The sequence below is a fragment of the Alosa sapidissima genome, chromosome 17 (genome assembly GCF_018492685.1).
Source record: "Alosa sapidissima isolate fAloSap1 chromosome 17, fAloSap1.pri, whole genome shotgun sequence".
Lineage (NCBI taxonomy): Eukaryota > Metazoa > Chordata > Actinopteri > Clupeiformes > Clupeidae > Alosa > Alosa sapidissima.
Window position 1 is genome coordinate 3,962,361 of NC_055973.1, and position 25,275 is coordinate 3,987,635.

At 40.8% G+C, this 25,275-nt stretch overlaps 1 protein-coding gene across 1 annotated transcript; it reads right to left on the reverse strand.

Moving 5' to 3' along the window:
- Positions 1 to 1,291: 1,291 nt before the first annotated feature.
- LOC121688064 (POU domain class 2-associating factor 1) lies at positions 1,292 to 24,924 on the reverse strand. The gene is made up of 7 exons (XM_042067388.1): positions 24,772 to 24,924; positions 23,296 to 23,452; positions 20,711 to 21,513; positions 8,781 to 8,908; positions 4,113 to 4,155; positions 3,040 to 3,326; positions 1,292 to 2,507 (listed from the first exon to the last, which is right to left on the reverse strand). Exons 3-7 carry the CDS (start codon positions 20,724 to 20,726, stop codon positions 2,187 to 2,189), a joined length of 795 nt encoding a protein of 264 aa, XP_041923322.1. The 5' UTR covers positions 20,727 to 21,513; positions 23,296 to 23,452; positions 24,772 to 24,924; the 3' UTR covers positions 1,292 to 2,186.
- Positions 24,925 to 25,275: the final 351 nt, after the last annotated feature.

A 25,275-nucleotide genomic window follows, 5' to 3' on the forward strand; every position in this document is an offset into this window, starting at 1 on the left:
GCTAGTCTAAGTATAGAGCTTTTTGTCTCTGCTAGTGGTGAACAATCTTTGCACCTGCAGTGAAGATTATAAAGTTAAGTAGATACCCTCAGATATTTGTGTTCATGTCAGAATTGAGAAAATTGTAGGATATATGACAGGTGAAGAACTACGACAGAGTATTAGGGCCACACATGAAGAAAAAAAATATGTCGACATTAAACTCAACATTTCGAGAATAAAGTTGAAATGTCATGTCGGCTTTAATCTCGACGTGTCGACTTTAAAGTCGCCATGTCGACATTAAACTCGACATTTCGAGAATAAAGTTGAAATATTATATCTACTTTAATCTCGACGTGTCGACTTTAAAGTCGACATGCCGACATTAAACTCGAAATACAGTTTAAACATAGCATGCAGTTTAAAGGAGAATTCCGGTGTGATATTGACCTAAAGTGTGTTGAAACATGATACCGAGTGTGAACGTATGTCTCATAGCCCAAATCTGGCGCTAGTTAGCCGATGCTACCAACAGCTTTTTCAATGGTGGTGCTTCGGCATCGGGCTAGCCATGCAAATAAATCATTGTTTTACACCATTTACGAGGCTCAATGTATCTCCACTCTTCATTGGTAGACTTCCGAGGGCCCTGACATTTAAAACGAGACATTGAGAACTTTGAAAAAGCACTGGTAGTTTACTTACAAGACGATTTATACAGACAGTACCTGTCTGTATCAAAACCGCAGTTTTGGAGGAAATATTGTAGTTCTTATGCAGGAAATGCAGTATTTTGGAAACAACAAAACGGCATTGTACTGCATACTGTACTTTGGGCATGAAAATACTAGGCTACTGCACTATAGCCTACTGTAGTATAACTGAACTGAATTTTTTGTAATGGGATATGTACAGCAAGCATCAAAAGCAAGCAGCCCAGACCCTAAAACTGGGCATTTATAGCTGTGAAAGTGATTCACACACAATTATTTTTCTTTCTCCTTGTCCTTTAAGGGGAAAAACACTATATTTGGTAATTTCCATAGACATCCAAAATGGGGCAGGATGATTGTATTGGGAGCACTGAGGTGTCAGATGCAACTGTTAAAAACATGGTTACAATTTGGGGAGTTCAGAGTTCAGGTCTTCGCACTCTGCCTGGCATTTAAATGGGGCCCCCCGGTGGTTCTTTTGTGTGGAAGTGAGAAGCTTTTTGTTGATATTACAGGCTGTCTGTCTCTTAGGTGAAAGCTCTTTGTGAGGTGTCAATCTTAGGATTTCAGTGGTGGAGAAAATGACTTCACTTCACTACAATGAAGTAAGCATTTATTTCAAGTTAAGTGGCTACTGCTCAGTATCTATCACATGCCATTTGAGCATCATGAGGACAATGACAAAAATATCAGACATTGATTTGCAGAAATGAAAAAAAATCATTTTATTTTGTCAAACATCCAGGCAATTTTAAGTTAATTCAAAGACGTCACCAACTGATGATAATGAAGTTGGGTGGATACTTCATTGATGAAATAAGCACTAATGGTTACACAGTGACATATTTCCTAAGATGAATACATGCAAGAGGAAGCAGGGATGTAAGAAACATTATATACATTATATCCATAATGCAAACATCATCCTTTCATAAATAGAAATATGAGAAGGCATGGCATAAAAAAGCATATCTTGGAAATAACTTCAACAAAGTAGACTCTGCACTATATTTGTGAACAAAATAAATTTATCCTAAAAAAGTATTGAAAAAAAAAATGTATCCTAATCAATCACAACAAGATAATCAATGTATCAATAGCAGATTTGTAGACAAACATCTCTTATCAGATGTTCTTGGACAAACATAGAGCCCCATACATAAGAGGATGACACACATCATTGATCACAGTAAAAGCAAGAACACGAGCAGGCACTCCTTACCTGTGCACAAAGCTACTGTAACAGATAGTCCTAAAACACAACCAATTTCCTAGTACAAACTTGTCTGAACACTATTTCTGTTGGGGCACATGTTCAGAATCAGAATCAGAATCAGCTTTATTGACCAGGTTTGCGTAAACAAATAAGGAATTTGACTCCGGTTAGAGTACTGAGGCAGCCATCTGCGGCGCCATTTGAAAAATACAGCATAACATGAGGAGAGAGGAGGAGAAAAAGGCAACCCCCAGATGTTGGGCTCTGGCAGGCTTTTACACCTCTTGGGTGAAGAGGGAGGGGCTGCAGACGTAGGAGTCTTTGGGGTTATCTTCCAGAAGCTTCTCCAGCGGGTTAGGCTCCTCCATCTCCTGAGGGTCAGACTCAGGCAGCTCGGGCACCACGAGGTGTTCCGTGGGCACGGGGGCCACGGGGGTCACAGAGGTCACCATGTGGGGCACGGCGCTGGCGGAGCAGGACGGGTACTGAATGACAGGGCTGGGGAGAGTGGCCAGGGGTTGTGGCCAGGGGATGTAAGTCAGGGACGCGTCGTGGAAATCCACCGTCGGCAATGCTGCTGAGGTTGGAGTTATGGCCTTTATGTGGAATAAAAGGTAAAAACAAAGAAATGAATATGTGGGCAATTTAATGTACCCTATCCATTTTTGTAAGCTATATGTTTAAAGAGTACATAAAACATGTTTGTCAGTAGAGTAGTTTGAGTAGATTGCTCTCATATCTCTGTGAAAGTTAAGTACATTCAATTCTCACAAAATGGGCCGCGAAAGTGTTGCTCAACAGCTAGACTTTGACACTGACACTGGACACTGACATCTGTCAAGAGGGAAAACCCCAATCTCTCTCTGCCTCTCCCAACACAAGGCAAAAACATTGCCACTGACAAGCCCAGAGGCGGAGAGCAGAAGCCCAGAGGGGGAGAGCAGAAGCCCAGAGGCGTAGAGCAGAAGCCCAGAGGGGGAGAGCAGAATGTGAAAAGAAGAGAGATAGAGATGGTGACACGGACACGGACTCTGACGAGAGCTGAGACGAGGAGAAAGTGTGGTAGGTGGAGAGAGGGAGGAAAAAAAACAAACAAGAAAAAAGAAAAAGAGAATCTCTCCATCTCACCATGTTGGTGAAGAGCGGCGTGTGTGTCAGGGTCAGCAGGGACGACGGTGCCACCATGGTGTAGCTCGGACAGACCTGCTGGACGTACATGTCCGAGGAGAAGACGGAGGAGGAGACGGGGATGGGGACGGTGTCGGACTGGAGGTAGTCCGAGGGCGCCCAGTGGCTCACCTGTTGCAGGGTGGGAGGTGCAGGCTGGGCCAGCCATCCAGGGTACAGAGCACCAGCATCCGTCACCACATCACCACCAACACCACTGGGCCTACCCTCCACAACACCTGAAGGCCCTGTCAATAAATGATTATAGTTATGGTTAAGGTATTTGACAGATGCTTTTGTACAAAGTGACTTACACTATAAAAAATACTACATTAGTTAAAAATAATAGTTTCAAATAATAAGTTCAAAAAGCCTACATTTAGCATAGTAATAACAACAAAATCAATAACAATATGTATAAGTGTATACAGTATAAGTATATACAGTAATTGGTAACACTTACAATAATGGTATACTATTTAGCGTTAGGTAAGTATTAGTTAAGCATTAACAAACACTTAATTCATAATTATTAAGTATGTTTTCAACATTACTTAAGGATTAACAAATGTAATTTTTCCTCATTAATAGAAAAACACACTGATAACACCTAAAATACTAAATAAGACTCTATTAATGAGGAGAAACACATTTGTTAATCCTTAAGTAATGTTGAAAACATACTTAATAATGATGAATTACATGTTTGTTAATGTTTAACTAATACTTACCTAATGCTAAATAGTGTAACATTATTGTAAAGTGTTACCCAGTAATTACAGTATTAGCCGCATTATAAACGGCAGGACGGCGTGTATAAACGGCAGGACAGTGTTTTATGCAGGTAAAAAAAACAAAAAAAACAAAATCATATTAATACCATATTAACTGCCCCAGTGTATTAACCTCATAGCTGAATACATTTTGCAAAATCAATGTATAAAAGTATATAAAAATAAAAAATATATAGAATTGATAATACATAAGAATATCAGCAAATGTCAGAGTTAGAAATTATTGAGGACTAAACTCACCAACATGAGTATATGATGGCAAAATGCTGTTTGGAATCACCACCTGTTGGCAAGAACAGAGGTTTTACCTGTTTCACCTTACAGCAATGCTATGCAGCATTTTACCACTTCACCACAGATAAGGTAAACACACCTGTCGTTCTCACTAGCTGCCCAGGTGTTGCAATATTTAGTTTTGTGGCCCAAGACAGAGTGCTCCGGTATTTTTTTGAACAGCTTGTATAGCATTGCCTCCGATATTGCCAATCGACAGCAACTAACAAGCTTTTACACATGCTACCTATATTGATATTGGTGTTTCCTACATGCCTTTTAGGAAGTTAGCTTACTAATTTCAATATCAGTGATTGCATTTCAAAAACAAAATGGTTAAAAAAAAGATGAAGATGAATGAATTAACCCTGACTTCTTATTTGAACAAAAGCTTTTGTTGACCAGTATATGAGGGCTAATGATTGATTCTGCTAATTCTCCCCTTAGGTATTTTTCACTGAGGCCAAACAACACTCACAGCACCAGTAAAGGTGCACATGCAACAGCAACAAAATCACATGCAAACACTCAAACATGGATTTAGTTTAACTGAGAAAATAACACCGGCAAGACATCAAAAGTAGACATGCATCAATTTAAAGTCTCCCCAGACTGAAAGTGCAAGATTTCTCCATTAGTGAATGTAGGTGCAATGATTAATGAATTTCGCAATCATTACACGATACAGTGTTCTGCATAAATGGCGACGGGGCATGCAGAGACAGAGCGTGTTGGAACAAAGAGCATCGGGAGCACACACCTTGAGAGAGGGAGTGGCGCTGAGAGAGAGAGATACACTTGTTTGCGGCCTGCCGTGGACACAGTTCTTACACCTACAACTAAAACAGTACCAGCAACCGGAGTGTGCTAAAGAGATGTGGTGCTCACTGCAAAGAGATTAAGAGTGTGCTTAAGAGACTTGGTGCTCACTGCAAAGGCAAATGGGTGCAAATACCCTCACCCTCCCTTTTCATGTGCTGTGTGAGGAGGATCTTTCTCAATATCAGCATCAGATTACCAGGACCTAACTTGGTCATCACTCACCAACAACAGTGCAACTCAAACTCACATTAATAAATTAAAATCCCTTTCCACAGCCAATATAGTAATTGTGGTTGGTAGCAGTACATGTCTAAATGACAAAAACAGACTTTTTTAGTACAGAGAGCATGGCCTTCAAGTGGAAGATTATTAGATTTGAGAGGGTACTTAAGAAGGGAAGCCTTTAAGATATTTGAGTTGAGTACAGTTGATCAGTGTGGACTGTGGTGTGGGGTAGGTGTGGTGTGGGGGGGTGTAGGTGTGGGGTAGGTTTGTGGGGGGTGGGGTAGGTGTGGGCTGGGTGTGGTGTGGGGTAAGTGGGGGGGTAGGTGTGGGGTGGGTGTGGTGTGGGGTAGGTGTGGGGGGGTAGGTGTGGGGTGGGGTAGATGTGGGGTGCTTAGGAGGAGGTTCTCCCAAGATGTCATAAAAGCTAGAACCGCCGCTGATGAAATGTTAAATTGGCAGTTTTGTGGGTATAATTGCTCTCCTTGCTCTCAGAGGAGGCAGCCTAATGATTAACCAACAGGGCACAAAGTGAAAGTGTTTTGTAAGTTATGAGGTGAAGGGGGGGGGGGGCAGGTGCCTCCTACCTTATGCTTCAGAATGCAGAGCATGGCAGAAACAAAAAGTACCAGTACCAACATATCCACAGCTCAAGACCTCTGTTTCAAATGACACCCTTCTTTAGACCTTAACAACGAGAATGCTACAAGTGAGCAGGACTCTGGGATTAAGTCACTGGATCGGGGAAATACAACATGCTTTCAGCTATTAATGACCTGCCTTTGATTGCCTTGAAGTCCAGATCCAAATGTATGCAGACGATACAGTTATGTATACCCATGCAACAACTAGAGAACAAGCTGCAGCAAAACTCACGGCAGTACTAGAAAAAGTATCAGGCTGGTTAAATCTCAGTTGCCTTACTCTTAATGTAAGCAAAACAGTGGACATGTATTTCTCTATCAAGAGGAATGTCACGCAACATCAGCCTGATATTTGTACTATAGGAGAGGCAATACATATTGTTGAACATTTGAAGTATCTGGGCATAATTATTGATTCTAACTTAAGTTTTAAAAAAACACATAACTCCAACGTTTAGTAAATTTTAGACACATAAGACATCAGTTACCAATAGCCGCTGCTAAACTGTTTTTGCATTCAACGATCTTCTCACATTTATCTTACTGTTCTACAAGCTGGTCCCAGGCAGGTGTGACTACGCTACTGTTCTACAAGCTGGTCCCAGGCAGGTGTGACTACTCTACTGTTCTACGAGCTGGTCCCAGGCAGGTGTGACTACGCTACTGTTCTACAAGCTGGTCCCAGGCAGGTGTGACTACTCTACTGTTCTACGAGCTGGTCCCAGGCAGGTGTGACTACGCTACTGTTCTACAAGCTGGTCCCAGGCAGGTGTGACTACGCTACTGTTCTACGAGCTGGTCCCAGGCAGGTGTGACTACGCTACTGTTCTACAAGCTGGTCCCAGGCAGGTGTGACTACTCTACTGTTCTTCGAGCTGGTCCCAGGCAGGTGTGACTACTCTACTGTTCTACGAGCTGGTCCCAGGCAGGTGTGGCTACGCTACTCTTCTAGCAGGTGTGGCTACGCTACTGTTCTATAAGCTGGTCCCAGGCAGGTGTGACTATGCTACTGTTCTACAAGCTGGTCCCAGGCAGGTGTGACTATGCTACTGTTCTACAAGCTGGTCCCAGACAGGTGTGGCTACGCCTAACCCCTTATGTGCCCTCTACAAACAAGCTGTGAAAGTTATTGACAAAAAAAACAAGAACTTTTCATCACTGCACCGTCATAAAAAAACATAACCTATTAACCTTTGTCAGTTTTCTCTGTTTTGCAGACATGTGACTGATGTATAAATTGACCCATGATCTTGCACCACCACCACTCAAGCAATGTGTCATTTTGCAGAGATAATGTAAGGGCCTCCAGGGCTTCTGTAAGAGGTGACTGTTTTTTTTTTTTTAAAGTATATATTTTTGGGCTTTATGCCTTTAATGATAGGACAGTGGAGAGTGACAGGAAGCGAATGGGAGAGAGAGCAGGGGTGGGATCCAGAAAGGACCACGGGGCGGGAATCGAACCCGGGTCGCCGGCATACGGTGCAGGTGCCCCAGCCAAATGCGCCACAGCTGGGGCCGAGAGGTGACTGTTACACTCAATTTAAGAAGTCTACATTTGGTCAATCAGCTTTCTCATTTACAGTAGAGTGCAGTAAAAAAGTGGAACTTAATTCCACTTCACATTAGAGATTGTGCAAGTCTCACCAGTCTCCTGAGCATAATTCTCAAGGAGAACTACCTGAGCCTGAGTTGTCACGACTCCTGTCATAAACATATGACCATATGGAAAACTAGGCTTTTGAGTTACTGTTTGCACATCCCGTTAGTCTTTAATACAAATTGCATGTTCAAGACTACTCCCCATAGAGGAATCTCACAGATCTCACGGATTAAAACCCTTGAATCAGCCCATGACAGCTGCCCATAAACTGATATAATGAATCAGCCCATGACAGTTGCCCATCCCCTGATATAATGAATGAGTTCCTCGGAACTCCCATGACTCCCATGTTTGGTTACCGTGGATCTGGCCTGCAGGTTAAAAGGGTCACTCCCAGAGTGTGGGTTGAATGCAGGGATTTGGGACTAAGAAATTTATGGGCAACAAATGACAGTAACAGATGCTTATCTGTGGGGCCTGAGAGAGGTAAAGTCCTCAGGCAGATGACCAGAGATGTATTTACTGCCAGTGATTGAGTATTTTCAGGTTAGCTTGCTGACCCACTATTCTCCTCATCACACAGATGTTAAAGGGGCTCTAGTCTACATAGTCACCCACAGCATTCCCCACAGGTAATACCAAAGTTGTGTTGGGGTTTCTGCTGAAAGCGGAATATGCCTTTATCTATGTGATGATAATTTAGTAAATTTAGTAAAGAATGGGGGGGGGGGGGGGGCACACATGTGGGAGTGAGGAGTGTGTGTGTGTGTGTGTGTGTGTGTGTGTGAGTGGGAGAGAGAGAGAGAGAGATGGTATGTGTGCGTGTGTGAGAGAGAGATAGAGAGAGAGAGAGAGAGAGTTTGTGTGTGTGAGGGGGGGTGAGGAGAGAGAGAGAGAGGATGTTTGTGTGTGTGGGGGGGGGAGGCTTTTCTGGCATTGCTCTGTTCATTTGCATAGGCCTCCTGCCCTCTGGCAGTGCAGGCGTAATGGATTAACTGTCGTTCAAAAACACCTGGATTATATAAAAACCAAAATCCCCTTGCAGGACAAGACATTGTGAGGAGGTCTACGGCTTCCTGCTACACCAGATAACTCCCACTGCCCACTACAGGAAGACATATATTTAATATATATTTTACATGTAAAGACACAAAACACAAATACACATTTGTTCACATATCATGCATGTGTCCATTGGACAATTTTAGCTGACCTCCTAGTGTAAAGAAAGAACGTTACACTTTCTCTCTATCTATGTCTATGTCCACAGATATTTCTGGAGAATAGCGATGCCTGTGTAGCCGCCAGGGCGTGCGCTGGAGGGAGGAGAGTCTCGTGGGCACTCACAGCGGTAGGGGGGGATGTTTTGATGCTGTTAGGGTTGTGGCTTCCTCTTTTTCTCCTCAGCAGTTCCTTCACAGGATCTTTGACTCGTACTCCCTGGTATGGCTTGGAGTTCGGTGGCTCAGTTGCTACTGTGTGGGCATAAAATGGGCCAAGAAAAAGTCATACCCATCATCTAGTTACATAACATGTCACAACATTCACATGTGCATAACTTCCACAAAATTGTAAATTGAAGTTTAAGTATTTAGGTTGCAAATATCCTTTGCAATGATGCAATGTGCATACTGATGTCACCGAGGGCTTGATGGTTGGACCTTGCTGGTAATCTAATGCAAGGATCTGATCATGAAAACTTTAAAAATGTCGATTCTCTAGGCCCTGTGTGTTCTGAATGTCTGGCTCCTGACTGATTTATGGTATACATGTCATTTCATCGACAACCGCAGGGAACAAGCCTTCCGAAAACCATTTCCAGCTCCCCTCAAGCTCTTTCATGAATAACTTGGCGGTACCCTTGCACCATGGGACACAACACGGGCTGTTGCGCAACACACACGCATGGGGCAGCAGCGTGGTGTGTGTCTAATACCAGATTCTGTGGCCCTGTAGTGGCATGTGTGAAGATCATGGGCGTAGATTTAGGGTGGGACGCTAAGGACTAGTCCTAATCAATATTTTAAGATGACAAAATTGTCCCCACCAATATTTTAGCGAACTTATTTGTGCTGCTGATCATTCCGACAGCCAGCACAACAGTAAAAGAAACGTCGTCATATGATTTGCTGAAAAACAGAGGGGGAGGGGGAAGGGTTATCTGCATGCACGCTACAGTATGCCTACACGCACGGAGAGTGTCAAAGCACAGGCTACTGTACTTGTTTGCACCGGCAGTCAAGCGAGCGGGTGTGTCAACGACAACGGTAAGTTAGGGCTGTCTGCCAAGCCTATCCCAAAAAAGGCCAGAGTAAAACATTGTGATATTCCCTTTGTCCTTCAGCATGTACATGTTTGCCCCTTTTTGTGGTTTGTAGATCAGCTTTGCCACCCAAAAATACTAAGCTTTTTCATTGAGTCTAGGCAAAATAATTAGCCATACAAACTGGCAACTGGTGACCAGGCTTTCAAATGCGGATTTTACTGTTTAAAATAGCATATTACCCAGGATATTGTCACAGCTAACCTAGCTTCTGTAATCTTTCAACCAAAGTTAGGAGTCATGTTGAATAAGGGTGTGCCGCACGGGCAGTCACATAGGCTATAGTCATTATCACTGACTGTTAGGCTAATTGGGCTACCAATCTTGCAGTCGCAATAAACAATGGATTCGAGATATTTTCCTGTTCCTATATTCTGTTTATGTAGGCTAATGTATTTGTGAATGTAGCCTGCACAATGCAAAGAAATAAAAGATAAACTGGTGCATTTCCATAGGCCTACTCATAGAAATGAACATTGCGAGACACTTATCTCTTCTATGATCTCATCCCATAAAGATTTTCTTTGACTTGTTAGTTTTTTTTTTAACATTTATTTTATCTAATGATATAGCAAACATGATTAATTGAATCCACATATCCTTGCACTTGCGAAACTATTTTTCAGCATTCACGTTCCTCTTAAAGTGACAGGCACTCAATTAGATTTACACACCAAATGTGATGATATAGACAAGTGTAGCCTAATAATTTAAATATCAATATGATGTAATCAAATTACTAAATATGTTTAGCTATTAGTAATCATGCAGATCATAAAATACTATAAATAATTCTCAATATACATTTATAGTTTATATGAATTGCAAAATATGAAAAAGAAACCTATGACAACCATCACTTTCTATGTGTGTGTGTGTGTGTGTGTGTGTGGAGGGTCAATCAAATTCTATGATTGCCACTGATGTGAATGATCTCACAAATCAGAGTGGAGTGCACGCACATCTCCAAATTTAAACAGGTGCTGGGTATAAGGCTTAGCCGACAGGGATATCTGACAGGGATACCTGACGAAGACCTCTGGTCGAAACGTTGTACTAATAAACCACTCTGGGAGCTTATAGAAACAGTGTGCGGGTATCTTTTTATTTTTCAATGATCTCACAAATCACACAAACCAAATCAAATTTTAAAAAATCGCAATAGTATCGAAATCGAGATTCTTCACTTGCTATTGGTATTGAAACAATAATGTTGGTATCGTGACAACAGGAGTTGTGGATGTGTCCCCACCAAAGCTGAGACCAAACCTACGCCCTTGGTGAAGATGGATATGTTTGTAGGAAGTTAACCTTGGGGGGTCAAAGACATGTCTCCCGCTGTCCAAAAGCACCTGCTGAAGAATCTGGTCCCCTTCAGCCAATTCTTGTTCCACTATCTGCTTCCTAATTTGAAAGGGGGAAACACTTCAGTAGTGTTGAACTGGAACTATACAGGGCAGGTACACTCCCTGCTTTTGGCAAAAGCCCAGTTGTATTAATCCACTCAGTCAATTGTATCTGAGCTAATGCTATCAAAGGTGTACACTCCCAAAAGTTCAACAGCAGTATGGGGTCAAGCACCTCACGCATGCCTGAGTAAACGCCGCACATTTGTTTGATTTGGGAATTCCAGCTTGAATCCCCATGGATTCAACAGCACTGCCTGTAAACCGAGTGATTTCCAGAGAACCTCAATAAAGCCTTTGTTTACCTGGAAGGGCGTGGTGCTTCAGTGATTCGTGATAAACAGAGGCAGCTGCACTTAAACAGACTTCAGGGTGAGAACAGGGATTTATTCATCAAGACTGCCCCATTAGATATGCCTCTTTGTACAATAGCAGCAGCATAATATTTGGAATGATTGGCGCCCAATTTTGCTCCACCACAGTGTTATTTTCACTGCTTCACCAAAGGTCATTGGTACGGTATGACACAGTATATGATATGATATGATTATGATATTATATGATATGATATGATGTATGGCATGATATGGTATAGTATTTTTTATTGCTAAAACTAGGTTACCAACTCACACACTGCATGTACACTTCCATTAAACACTGATTTATTTGCTTTAGAGCAAAAACAGTCTACATGTAATCTTCACTGATAATCTATATCTGCCATAACAAATTATCAAAACTAAAAATCAAAACATTAAAAGTGATACAGGAAAAGCCCTTTGATTACGAATTCGGAGTCATTCAGGCCAGTGTTATGTGTTAAACCTGTCACCAAATGTAACATTTCAACACAGCTTTTACAGCTCTGCAAGTCCCAACACGTTGCACATCCACCACATAGCCCACAGTGAAGAGTAGCCTACTAGTGCGCCTTTAGCTTCCATCTCACAGTAAAGATGACTAGTGCACCTTTAGCCTCCATCTCACAGTGAAGACGACTAGTGCGCCTTTAGCTCACATGGACTGCTTTGTGAGCCACACCCTGCAGTCGCAGTCCTCTGTAAACAGATCAGGTGTTTTGCTAACGGAGTAGCTGAGGAGGGAAAGGGTGCTGCTCTCTGTGCCACACAGAGGCAGCTCACATACATTCACATTTATTAAGTTAGCAGACACTTTTATCCAAAGCTCTTACAGAATGAGGAATAACATTCAAACTACCGTATTTTCCAGACTATAAGTCGCACCAGTCAAAAAATGTTTCATGAAGAGGAAATAAGACTTATAGTCCGGAAAATACGGTATAATGCAGAAGATTAGGTAAGAGATCAGAGGAAGCTTCTTCCCTGCCGCTGTCACCCTACTGACTAACCCCCCAACCCGCCCCGCCTCCTTGCCTGTGTGGTGTTCATGACCAGGGACAACAAGGAGGCGGGGCGTTCTGCCCCTCACCAGCCCCCTCCCCCCCCGGACAATCGTACTACTACAGTATATCCCATCCATAGTATTCTATTTATATTTTATAAAATGTGCATACTGTAATTACACTTATACATAGCCATATAATACTGCTCTTTATACTGTTCTTGCTGCACATACAGTACACTTATTTTTTTACTACTCCTATGTTACTGTTACTACACTGCACATATTTGTACATAGGCCTACTATACATATCTGTCTATACGGTACATACTGAATATCCATATTTATTGTTGTTTTATAATAGGCTATTACTGTTAATACACTGCATATCTATATTATTTTTACTGCTCTTATAATGTTACTGGTATTACACCAAAGAGTATAGAAGTAACTCTTTGATTACACTGCACATACTGTATCTGTACATGTTGCTCATACACTGTTGTTATTGCCTATCCATATCTATTGTGCTGTTATACGGCTACTGCTAATACATTGCACATATTTATATTTAATTTATATTACTGTAAACCATACCACTTTCTTAACTGTATACTACACTGCACTATATATCTTATACTGTTTATACTGCACCACCTGTACTGTGTATATCACATTGCACTTTTCTGCTTTTTTGCACTTTTGTATAGACGCAAACTGCATTTTGTTGTCTCTGTACTTGTACTCTGTACAATGACAATACAGTTGAATCTAATCTAATCTAAAGTGTTTGGAAGAAGATAGTGGCAGAGGGAGAGGGAGATGAAGGTTGAAGGAGAAAAATATGGAGGTGTGTGCTAAATGCATGCACCTCTTCTCTGATGCCTCTTTTTGCACTGTAGCTTTTATTAGATTTAACACTTTTCACTTTGCCCATCACTTTTTTCACCTCAGGAACATCTCCAGACACTTCAATGCTCCTCTGAAGTGCTTGTCAACACCGGGGAGTTGCCTCCGCCCAAGTCCATTAATTCCGTATAACAGGACACCTCGAAGGCCATTATCCCGCTTATAAGGCTTATATGGCTTAATCTTGCCTTCAAACACTACAACTTGTTGCCAATTAAAAAACACTCTTTAATCAATCATTACACACTGGACAACAAAATGCAAAATCTAGTTCTCAAAATGAGCATTTTTGCTATGTCTGTTCCATTACTTTCTCACTTTTCTGGTAGGCCTATCAGAAAAAAACTGTGAAAAGACAAAATGTACTACATAAAAAAAATAATTTATTCATTCCTCCCAAGATGTAACTGCCATTGTCATATAAGACATACAGTAAATACCTAGAAAGATACAGTAAATTTCATTGAACTACAACTTGTCATTTTTCATCGAAATAGACCTACAGTAAACACCTTTTGTACTGTTTTCTCCACCAAATAGGCAATACTTTGTCTAAATGTGCATTAGATCCATACTTGCAAATAGCAACACAGAACAGACATCTCTTATGTATAATGAATGATTGCTGATTGAAGAATTGTGCAAAGGAGTTTCACGCAGGTGTATCAGAGATTCAGACTTATGCAAGGAATCTATACCACCTGTGAAAAGATGTTTTCCTTTTGTTTAGCATGGGAAAACCAATAGAGTTTGGGGCTTTTGAATGACACCTGTGTTAACTGTTTTGCAAAAGGGTGTGAGAAATGTGTGAACCCAATGAAAATGTGTGAACACATTCGCAAGAGATGACTTCTGCTGTGCAAAGAAAGTAGTCATGAAGACCAAGTGGGTTCTAGTTTACTTAAGCAGGTAAAAGCAATCGAGAAAAACTGTAAATACAACCTGAAACTAAAAAAACAGACCAGGCCTCTATTTGAGACCGGCCTTTAGCCCAAACCTGTAGCCACACCAGGTGTTTGAAAGAGACAGGCATCTATTTGGGACTCGGCTATTATTTGAATTTTTCCGGTATAATGAATATAACACCGCTAAAATGTTTTGGATAAAAGTGCCAGGCACATGAATAAGTGTGTGTAAGCTTGCTGTGCCACTACACTGTGCAGTTGCACATGCTTCCATAGTCATGCTATGCTGAGAAACAAAAAAAAACAGCTTTCATTATCTAGGTCTCAATCTGCACTGCAAACTTTGAATTCTTTAGAATCAATAAGGGATTTATGGATTCCCAGGTAGTGTGTGTGTGTGTGTGTGTGTGTGTATGTACATACTTGGGTACCAAGTACAAGTAATTGTGAGCAAGACTGAATTTTACAACACAAAAGAGGAAGTGTAACAGCTGTGTTAGATTTAGAGGTAAACCTATTTGCATACAAAGATTATGGCAAGCAGTCAGGAGTCCAACCTCCAAAAATACCTTCCTCTTTCCTGTGTGGCACAGTACATGTGTGGACCTTTATTATTTGGAAGACATTTATTGCACCTCAATTTAGAAATGTCAACAAATTAATGATTATATACATCTCAATAAAGAGAGAGAGAAGCAAACTTAGCATGCTTACATACAGTATTACACCCTACTCAATTATCAATCACTAATTCATTAAGTTTATATTACACCCTACTCCTTTAATTGGGGGCCAAGCAGCGAAGCTGCGAAGGCACCCATTGTGTTTCTTAGTTTTCTTATTATTATAAATCCTCTGCCATTGAAGTCTATGGCAGCCCATAGAACCGTCTGGTGAAAAGTTGTGAAATTTGGCACACTAATTAGGCAGTACACCATGATTAATTTCAGCAAGTTTTAAGTCCGCACCCCGAGCACTCTAGCGCCACCAATAGGCCAAAGTTGGACATACTTTCACGCACGTAACTTCTGACCCGTTGGCTCGATTTTGAAAAATGAGCTATCCTTTGAATCCTTGGACCAAGCTGAGTTCAACGCACCCTATGACGTCATTTTCCGCCATGATGGATTTTCCGCCATATTGGATTTTAGTGAAAGTGAAACTAATCTTTCACAGGTCACAAATTTTGTCCGATCGTCACCAAACTTGACACACATGATCTTCAGGCCATGCCTCATTAATGCATTGCTTTTTGTCTTCGGAACTAAAACCGTTCGTGCGTAACAGCCAATCGAAATTTGCGGCGAAGCCGCCAAACAGGAAGTGAGCTCATATCTCAGCAACCCATTCATCTATCATAACCAAACTTAGTCCATGGACTCAGGACCCAATCAGGGGGACGCTCAAGAAATCTGGTGACCTTTGACCTCTAGGGGGCGCTGTAATTAAGAAACATGCCTTTTGGCCTGTAGCAGCAGTTGTGCTTAGAATTGAAACCCACTAGTGGTGTCTGGTACTACTGTTGAAGGTCCTTAGGCCGACCCAAGCAAACTTGTGATGTCATCATAATTGATTCGGCCGCCATATTGGATTAAATAAAAAACACATAAAAGTTTTGGCAGGTCACAAATTTCATCTGTTCCTCACCAAAATTGGCAGAGACCATCTTCAGACCATGCCTGATGAGTGCATTGCGTTCTGGAACAATTGACAGAAGCTTTGGCCTGTACCAGCCAATCAAAATTTGCGGCGAAGCCGCCAAACAGGAAGTGATTTCATATCTCAGCAACGCTTTCATGTATCAAAACCAAACTTAGTACATGTACCTCAGACCACATCGGGAGGACGCTCAAGAAATTTGGTGACATTTGACCTCTAGGGGGCTCCGTAATTGACAAAAATGCATTTTGGCCAGTAGTTGCTGCTGCGCATTATTTTGCAATGGAAGTCAATGGCAGCCCATAGAACCGTCTGGTGAAAAGTTGTGAAGTTTGGCACACTGATTAGGGACAGTCCCATGATTAATGTCACCAAGTTTCATGATGGCACCTAGAGCACTCTAGCGCCACCAACAGGCCAAAGTTGGACGTGCGTTCACGCACGTAACTTTTGACCTGTTGATCCGATTTTGAAAAATGAGGTACCGTTGGAATCCTTGGACCAAGCCGAGTTCAACGCACCCAATGACGTCATTTTCCGCCATGATGGATTTTCCGCCATTTTGGATTTCATCAAAATCACTTAAAACGTATCAGAGGTCACACATTTTGTCCGATCGACACCAAACTTGACAGATATCATCTACAGACCATGCCTCATTAATGCATTGCTTTTTGTCTTCGGAACTAAAACCGTTCGCGCGTAACAGCCAATCGAAATTTGCAGCGAAGCCGCCAAACAGGAAGTGAGCTCATATCTCAGCAACCCATTGATCTATCATAACCAAACTTAGTCCATGGACTCAGGACCCAATCAGGGGGACGCTCAAGAAATCTGGTGACCTTTGACCTCTAGGGGGCGCTGTAATTTAGAAACATGCCTTTTGGCCTGTAGCTGCTGTTGTGCTAAGAATTAAAACACACTAGTGGTGTCTGGTAATACTGTTGGAGGTCCTTAGGCCGACCCAAGCCAACTTGTGATGTCATCGTAATTGATTCGGCCGCCATATTGGATTTAATCAAAAACACGTACAAGTTTTTGCAAGTCACAAATTTTAGCGGATCCTCACCAAAATTGACAGAGACCATCTTCAGCCCATGCCTTATCAGTGCATTGCTTTCTGGAACAATTGACCGAAGCATTCGGCTGTAACAGCTAATCGAAATTTGCGGCGAAGCCGCCAAACAGGAAGTGAGCTCATATCTCAGCAACCCTGCCATGTATCATAACCAAACTTACTACAAAGGTTCAGGACCCCATTAGGAGGACGCTCAAAAAATGTGTTGACCTTTGACCTGTAGGGGGTGCTGCAATTAGCAATATTGCATTTTGATCTGTAGTTGCGATGTGTTTTATCGATCATTTATTTTTGGATGTGATACAGATGACAACATATTCCATCCAGTTCATTCTAATGCGTGCGTGGTGTGGTAGGGCGGGGCGGGACGGGACGGGGTGGGACGGGCAGGGGTGATTAGGTGGGGGGGCTGGCTGGCGGAGGCGGTGGCAATACTCAGCCCTGTTTCAGCCCTACAAAATCAGTTATGTTTGATGTGACACTTGTTGAAAGTGTTGATCGCGACTGTCTGCTGAGTTCTATCTTGTCGCCGTGGCTACTCCGGCCTATACTGCTTGGCCCCCTCATTGCTGCTTGCAGCTATATTTCATTAAGAGTTTACATATTACATCCTACTCCTTTAAATCAGAGTGTATGTCCATCTTCCAATTGCTGCAGATCAACATATTGTTTCATGTTCATTCTTGTCAGTTCAAATTCTGCCATTAAAAAAAAAACTTTTGGATAGACAAGTGTTCATTGTGTATACCAAGTGGGTGACATTAACCTGCATGCATTTGCAAAGCATGCTCAAGCAAGCAAGAAATCCTAAACCACAGCAGTGCACCAACACATTCTTTTCCATTCTTTTTGACACCCTCTGATTTCCTGAAGGATAAACCACCACATTTATGACTCAATTAATGAATGTAATGAATTAAATTAAATTTCATATTCAATATAATATCAAAACATGCTGTATATATTCAAATACAATTCATTAAAGAATGTATACATTTGAAGATAAGAGAAAAAGTATACACTTTCAATGCTTCCAATATAGCACTCAAGATAATAGACCCTGATTTGAATTAAGGGCCAAGTGCAAAGTCCTAAATCTAGCCAAAACTAGTTTGATAACTAGACTGAATCAATTTGCTAATTAACACCATAGGCAAAATCTATAGGCACAAACATTGATGATCCAGCTCAATGCTGCCTAATGCCACCCGATTAGCTCGTGCATAACAACTTTCCTTGTTGATTGACTGAGCACTTTGTCTTCCATTTTTAAATTAGGGTCCATTTTTGTGATTACACGTGACCATGTAAAAACTAGGAGTTCCAACAGTAAATGCAATATGCCCATGATCTACAGTACGCATGTCTCCTGTATGAAACCTACTCCTTTACCGTGATACTCACTCTCATAGAGCACCTTACAATACACACTGAATTAATGACTCAGTCCCTGTCCTGTCATGCTTGATCATCCTTAAGCACACTATGTTGATATTTGATTTAGTTTATATAGAATATTGAGTATTTAGTTTTCAGTATCATGTTTATCTTCTACTGTCTCTATTGTACAGTGGAGTTTTTTATTTGTATATTACTTTTTCTGCTGTAAGTGCATGTTGTGTGTGATGTCTGTATGCTACTGAGACCTTGAATTCCCCCTTGGGGATCAATAAAGTATCTATCTATCTATCTTCTTTTCAGCCTGTGTTCTGTGTTTCTGGGACATCTCAGACTAGTCCAGAGCAATTAGCTTGTGTTCTGTGTGTTTCTGGGACATCTCTGACCAGTCCAGAGCAATTAGCTTGTGTTCTGTGCGTTTCTGTGACATCTCTGACCAGTCCAGAGCAATTAGCTTGTGTTCTGTGTGTTCTGGAACATCTCAGACTAGTCCAAAGCAATATGCTGAGTGATGGATACAGACGAGCTGCTGACAGGAACTCTGGGGCTTCTTTCCCGCACACACAGGGGTTTTCTCCTGTGATAAGCCATCTAAACGGCTGTCAGGGCCCAGTGGGAGCGCCCCATGTCCATTGGTCCATGTCTAATGGTGGGGCTTAAGTTACAGGGTTCCTACACATTTTCCATTTCAAAATGTATTCGATTAATTTTGATTTTGGGCAAAGTGCAAAGTCTGAAGTAAATAATCCTGCTATATATGTAATTATGGTTTATATATGTTAATATTGTTTTATATGGCTATATATGTTATTATGGTTTTATAAGGTTATATATGTTATTATGGTTTTATATGGTTATATATGTTATTATGGTTTTATAAGGTTATATATGTTAATATGGTTTTATATGGTTATATACGGTATGTTAGATAGACAGATGAGATAGATACTTTATTGATTTTTATTAATCCCCAAGGGGAAATTCAGGATCTTCGTTATTATGGTTTTATATGGTTATATATGTTATGGTGCAGCAGATTGTAGCTGTAAGATCTAGAACTGCCCACATTTTGCCTTTTGGGGTCTGTACCCAACTTGGCTATATATTCCTAAAAAAAAAAATGCAATTGGCCATTGTTGGACAATATTCAAACAGCTCTGTGTTGGAATGTATAAGTATATATACTCTTTTGATCCCGTGAGTGAAATTTGGTCTCTGCATTTATCCCAATCCGTGAATTAGTGAAACACACTCAGCACACAGTGAACACACAGTGAGGTGAAGCGCACACTAATCCCGGCGCAGTGAGCTGCCTCGGGGAGCAGTGAGGGGTTAGGTGCCTTGCTCAAGGGCACTTCAGCCGTTCCTACTGGTCGGGGTTCGAACCAGCAACCCTCCAGTTACAATTCCAAAGTGCTAACCATAGTCCAAGGCTGCCCCATACGAAAGTTCAATGCTGGCAGAGGCCTCAGAAATCACCTAAGATGTATTTTTTGGTTGCAATAACTGGGTTAATCAGATAATACAGTGTGTATTTCTTGTTAACTTTTATAACATTTAAGCAGAAAAAAGGCAGAGGAAATTTTTGTACAAACACAACCATCTACAACTGCTTTAGGCAGAGCTTCGTAAACATACAGCACCACTGCACTAGTATACACACACAATGGTGTAGAGCATGGCCTACAATACAGCCTAGGTTCAACGCAGAAACAAATCGCACATCTTGCATTGCTTCCTTCAAAGTCAATGACATCAAGCTCACTCTCGTCTCATACTGTACATTATTTATATTTTAGAAAACACTGTAGATTCAATAGTCTGGAAATGCACATATTTGATTATACTGACTATTATGATGTATTCAAATCTTCTTTAAAACGTTGACTTCCTAAAGCATGTGAAGAGTTTGGTTCCAAAACGCTATATCTTCTTTTTTGAAAACATTAATAAGTCATGTTATATAATTGTGTATTTCAGGTAATATCAATAAATTTGCAGTTCTGTTGTTTTAATTGAGTATAGATAAATCAAATAACAACAGTTCTACTGAAATTACTTGGAAAACAAAATGTAAAAAAAGATGATTTATGAAAATTCATTAAAATGGTGGATATAGCGTTTTGGAACCAAACTCTTCATGTGCAACCCACTATAAAAGTCCAGAAAAATAAATAGCCTGACTGATACATACATAATATATTTATACATGTATACATATATTCCAATGTACTCACAGTTTCTGAGGAGCATGGTTATGCTATAAAATTTCTTGCACCCTTAATTTGTTTGTGTTTACAAATATGATGTGTCTCTTTCAAATGGCCGGAACGGACAGAATAATGGAGATTAGTAAAGGTTATAATGAATACCCATGTGGGCTGTACCACTCAGCCTGCTCAAAACGTCAGTGATGTCACCACACTTCAAACCACAAGTTCCTCTGAATCTCAAGTAATGACTCCCTATCTGTCAGTAAATCAACGTATGTTTACATACATCAACATAAAAACATACATCTATACATCAACATACACACATACATACATACATACATCAACATACATGCATTCATACATACATAACGTATGTTCTACAGGCATAAGTACATCTCCATCAGTCAGTAAATAGATTCTCATAAAATCTTCAAATGGATACTGGCCATTAAAGCAGAAATTACAAATGTTGGTTTATTGCTTCTTGAATGCCTGGCTGATCTGAATCATGGTATGTAATGCAAAGACATTCAGACTAACTTATGCCACAATCTCTATTGTTAGTTTATGGGTAGAGTAGGCACAGCAGGTATGTTAGGGGTACAACGTGAGTTGTTTATGGAACTGAGAATCCTCTGTGCTCTCGACGACTGTTAGAATCATTTCACGTCCAGCTGCACGGCCGTCACACCTCACAGCCCTCTCTGCTCTGTGGCTCTGCCAGATTGTGGGAAAACATTGTGGCCTGTTAACTTCACACTGCATCAGGAGTGAAGCACTTCGAGTGGATGAGAACAATGAAAACACATATAGTGCACACCAATCTGCAAAAGAAAAACAATTACTATCAATTCCCAATACATGAAAGGGAAGTGTATGCAGACATACTTACAGTTGGGTTTTGTCACTGGTTTAAATCTATGTCTTGTCTGGGTTTTTTTAGTCCAACTGTAACAAATCTCTATAGGCCATCTAAGACCGCCAGGGGATTTCCCTTGATTGCTCTTCAGTGATGGGTTGCAATTGTGAATCCTGTGTTAATTGTTCGGGTATATGATTAATGTCTTTAGTTAACAGAAACATAGCAGAAACATATATTAGTTAAAAGACTATGTGATATTAACACAAATAGTTTTCTTGTGCAGTGGATAAAAGAATTCCTTACAGACCGACCACAAAGAGTAGTGTTCAGTGGCATTACCTCTGAGACAGTGATCCTAAATACTGGGGCGCCTCAAGGCTGCGTTCTTGTTTTCCTTGTACACCAATGAAATGCATATTATGAACTCTACGTGTCACTTGTATAAGTATGCTGATGATATGGTTGTGGTTGGTTTAATGCAGGCAGGGAATACAGTCAACTAATCAGCATATTTTAACTGTATTGAAGAGCTTATTAACTGGTGCCATGACAGTGCTCTTTTTATTAATGAGGGGAAGACTAAAGAGATGATGATAATGAAACAGAAAAAAATCCTGCCATGACCTTGTACCTGTTGTAATCAATGACCAACATGTAGAGGAGGTAGAGGAGTTCAAATATTTAGGAACATTCTTTGACTCCACTCTAAGCTTTACTAAAAACACTGAGTACATTTTTAAAAAGGCAATGCAGCATTTATATCTACTTAGGAAGTTGAACTCATATGGGGTCAGCAAGGAAATTTTAGAGACTGTGTATAGGAGTCTGATTGAGAGTGTGCTGACATTTGATATGTATACCTGGTTTTTAAAACCTGGGGGTTAAGAACAGAAACAAGCTATCCAGAATTGTTAAGCTGGGCAGTAAAATAGTGGGTAAAGGCCAGAGACAATTGGCAGAAATATATACTACACACATGAGACGTAAGGTCCAGCACATTGTGTCTGACCCAGTGCATCCTCTGTTTACAGAATTCAGGAAATTGCCATCGTGAAGGAGGTACACAGCTGCAATAGCAACCAAAAACATTTACAAAAAGTCATTCATACCAAGTGCAATATCACTACTTAATTCACAATAGTCCATGCAAGATATCCATATTCATCTTCTTGATACCGGTCTGTTGTGAAAGTGTTATTTATTGTTGTTTTTAAGGGTGACTGTTATTTGTTTGTTGTATGTATTGTCTATTTGTATGTATGTATTGTCTATTTATTGTGTCTGTATTTTAGAAACCCACCTGTGGAGTCAAAGACAAATTTCCACTCTTGTGGACAATAAAGCTATTATTATTATTAGTTACACCAAACAAACAACAGGAAAGAAAGTGGATGAGAAGTTTTGAAGGGCTTTATGACGGATTAAGAGACTTTCATTAGAATTAGTCAGGATTGAATTATTCTAAAATTATTGGACCTTCTAACACAATGATTGACATGTAAATGAAATGAGTGACATGTACTAGCATACCAAAATATCCCAAGGTAATTGCTAATCTGTCTACCTGGCCACCTTACCACTGATATCATTCAATTTTACTTTACTTTTTTTGAAATAGGATGCATTCATTTCTTCTTCTGTGTTTTTCTATATCTGTTCTTTACTGTCTTGTTTTCTAAAGCAGATAATAGAATTTGTATTTCCAATACAAATCTTTTATTCTGTGACACTAAAGATAGCTTACGGATAGTCTCCCTCTCTGTGTGGGGAACAGAAGTGTCGTAAGGTTTTCACTGAGATGGAGGAGAGGCACAGGTTCAAGTCCGACCGACCGAGCTGATGCCTTTATCAAAATCTTCAGTCGGGTAAGTTAGCACATATGCAGAGTGCTCTCCTTTGGCCTGTCAAGGAAGTAGAGGACAAAAAAGGAAATCTCAGACTCCCCCATGCACCAATGCAGCCTAACCTTCTGTTACCACGTCAGGTGCAAACAGGGTGCAATTATGTAGGGCTAAGTCATTAACAACAACAGTTTAAAGTCAGTTATAGCAAAGCCTGTCCAAAGGTGGCTCAAGATACTCTCATGCAGTTCTAGTCCTGTTTAACATGACAGCACAATCCTCTACATTCTATTGTGGCCTTCCCACCACTCTCTCGGACATATTGTTGTTTCACAATAGATAATGTTGTTGCACTGCTAATAATAAACAAGAAATAAAAACAAATATCCAATGACATCATCTGAATAATGTATAATTTATTTAATGGTTTGAATCCAACATCAGCAGAATAAAGCAACTCCCTGAAATAGGTTTGTCTGAAACACTGGTTCAAACCTCTGCTATAACTGTACTGCAAGTCTAGCATTATTAGTTTTAGTTTCCGAAAGGAAACACCTGCAGATGCTGTGAGGTCCACTGGCTACCACAGCCCTCCCACTACCACTTGTTCCTTTTCTGACTAATTGTTTTTCACAGTTTCATCAGCGCCGACATATAAATAGTAGGAATTGGTATGGATTAGTTAAACAACAAATATCTTTTGACTTGCACATTGTTAATTTAGGGGAATTGTTGACTTTCCAGGCATCCCAGCAGTTGTCTTTCAGTCACACCAACATGCCGATTTGTGTTTAGCGATTAGAAATGGCAAGTGAGGATAACTGCAAAAGCCCTAAAGATCCAAAACTAGCAGGTGAGCCCTTGATTATCCAGCTGATGCTTAGCACCTTGCCTTGTCTAAACAACAACATGTAGTGACATAAACTTCTGCACTTTACAGTGCTGTTCAGAGAATAAAGGAAGCATGCAATGGCCCATCTAGTTAATGACATGCTATGGAAATGTTGTAATCACTTGCAGATTGGATAGTCTTTTAAGCCCAATTGGCTGCATTGTCTATGCATCTTGCCCAAGGTGATGTCTGTGTCACAAGAAGTTTGGAAAAACCCTGCTGTTCCTGGTGTCTGTCTTGTCAGCGGAAAATGCATCTTAATGACACATATTGATGGGATTAAAAACCTGATCTGACAACTGACTTACACAGAAGGCAATTAAGAGTAACACTATTACCGTTATCAGTTGTCAGACATGACTCTAAATAAACATAAAGTAATATTGCACCTGTACACATTTAAGGAAGGAAAGAATAGCACACTATGTCCAGCAAGCCTACATTCGACTCCTATTTGTTATGACTGTACAGGAAAAGATGTTCTCACACTGGAGATGGGAGCTGCATGTAGCAACTGGTCGCTGGCTCGGCACGTGACAAGACTGGAACTGCTGGGAAAATGGATCTGTAATTTGAGGACATTGTGGTGAGTTACCCCCAGTACATGGTGTGTGTGTGTGTGTGAGTATACATGTCACTGATGAAGTCGAAGTATGTATTGCATTAGTGGTAATGTAGAGATGCTGTGAAGATATAATTATAGGCTTTATGGCAGAAAATTTGCTGTTTTGACATTCAACAATCAAACACTGTTTTCAAACATCCTTTCAGTGCCTCTCTTACCAACCGTCTGCATGTAACCTTTCTTAGCATGACTTACAGGCAGATCCATAATCAGAGTGACTGGTCACCTTTGTCCTGACTGGCTGTATGCTCACTGACCACATCCTTTGTTATCTGCGGTCTCTCTCCTTAGCTAAACAGAGAAGAGAGCTAGGCAAGGAGCACACTGGAAATACTAAAGTGGCAGCGGTAGGGCATAATGCAACGC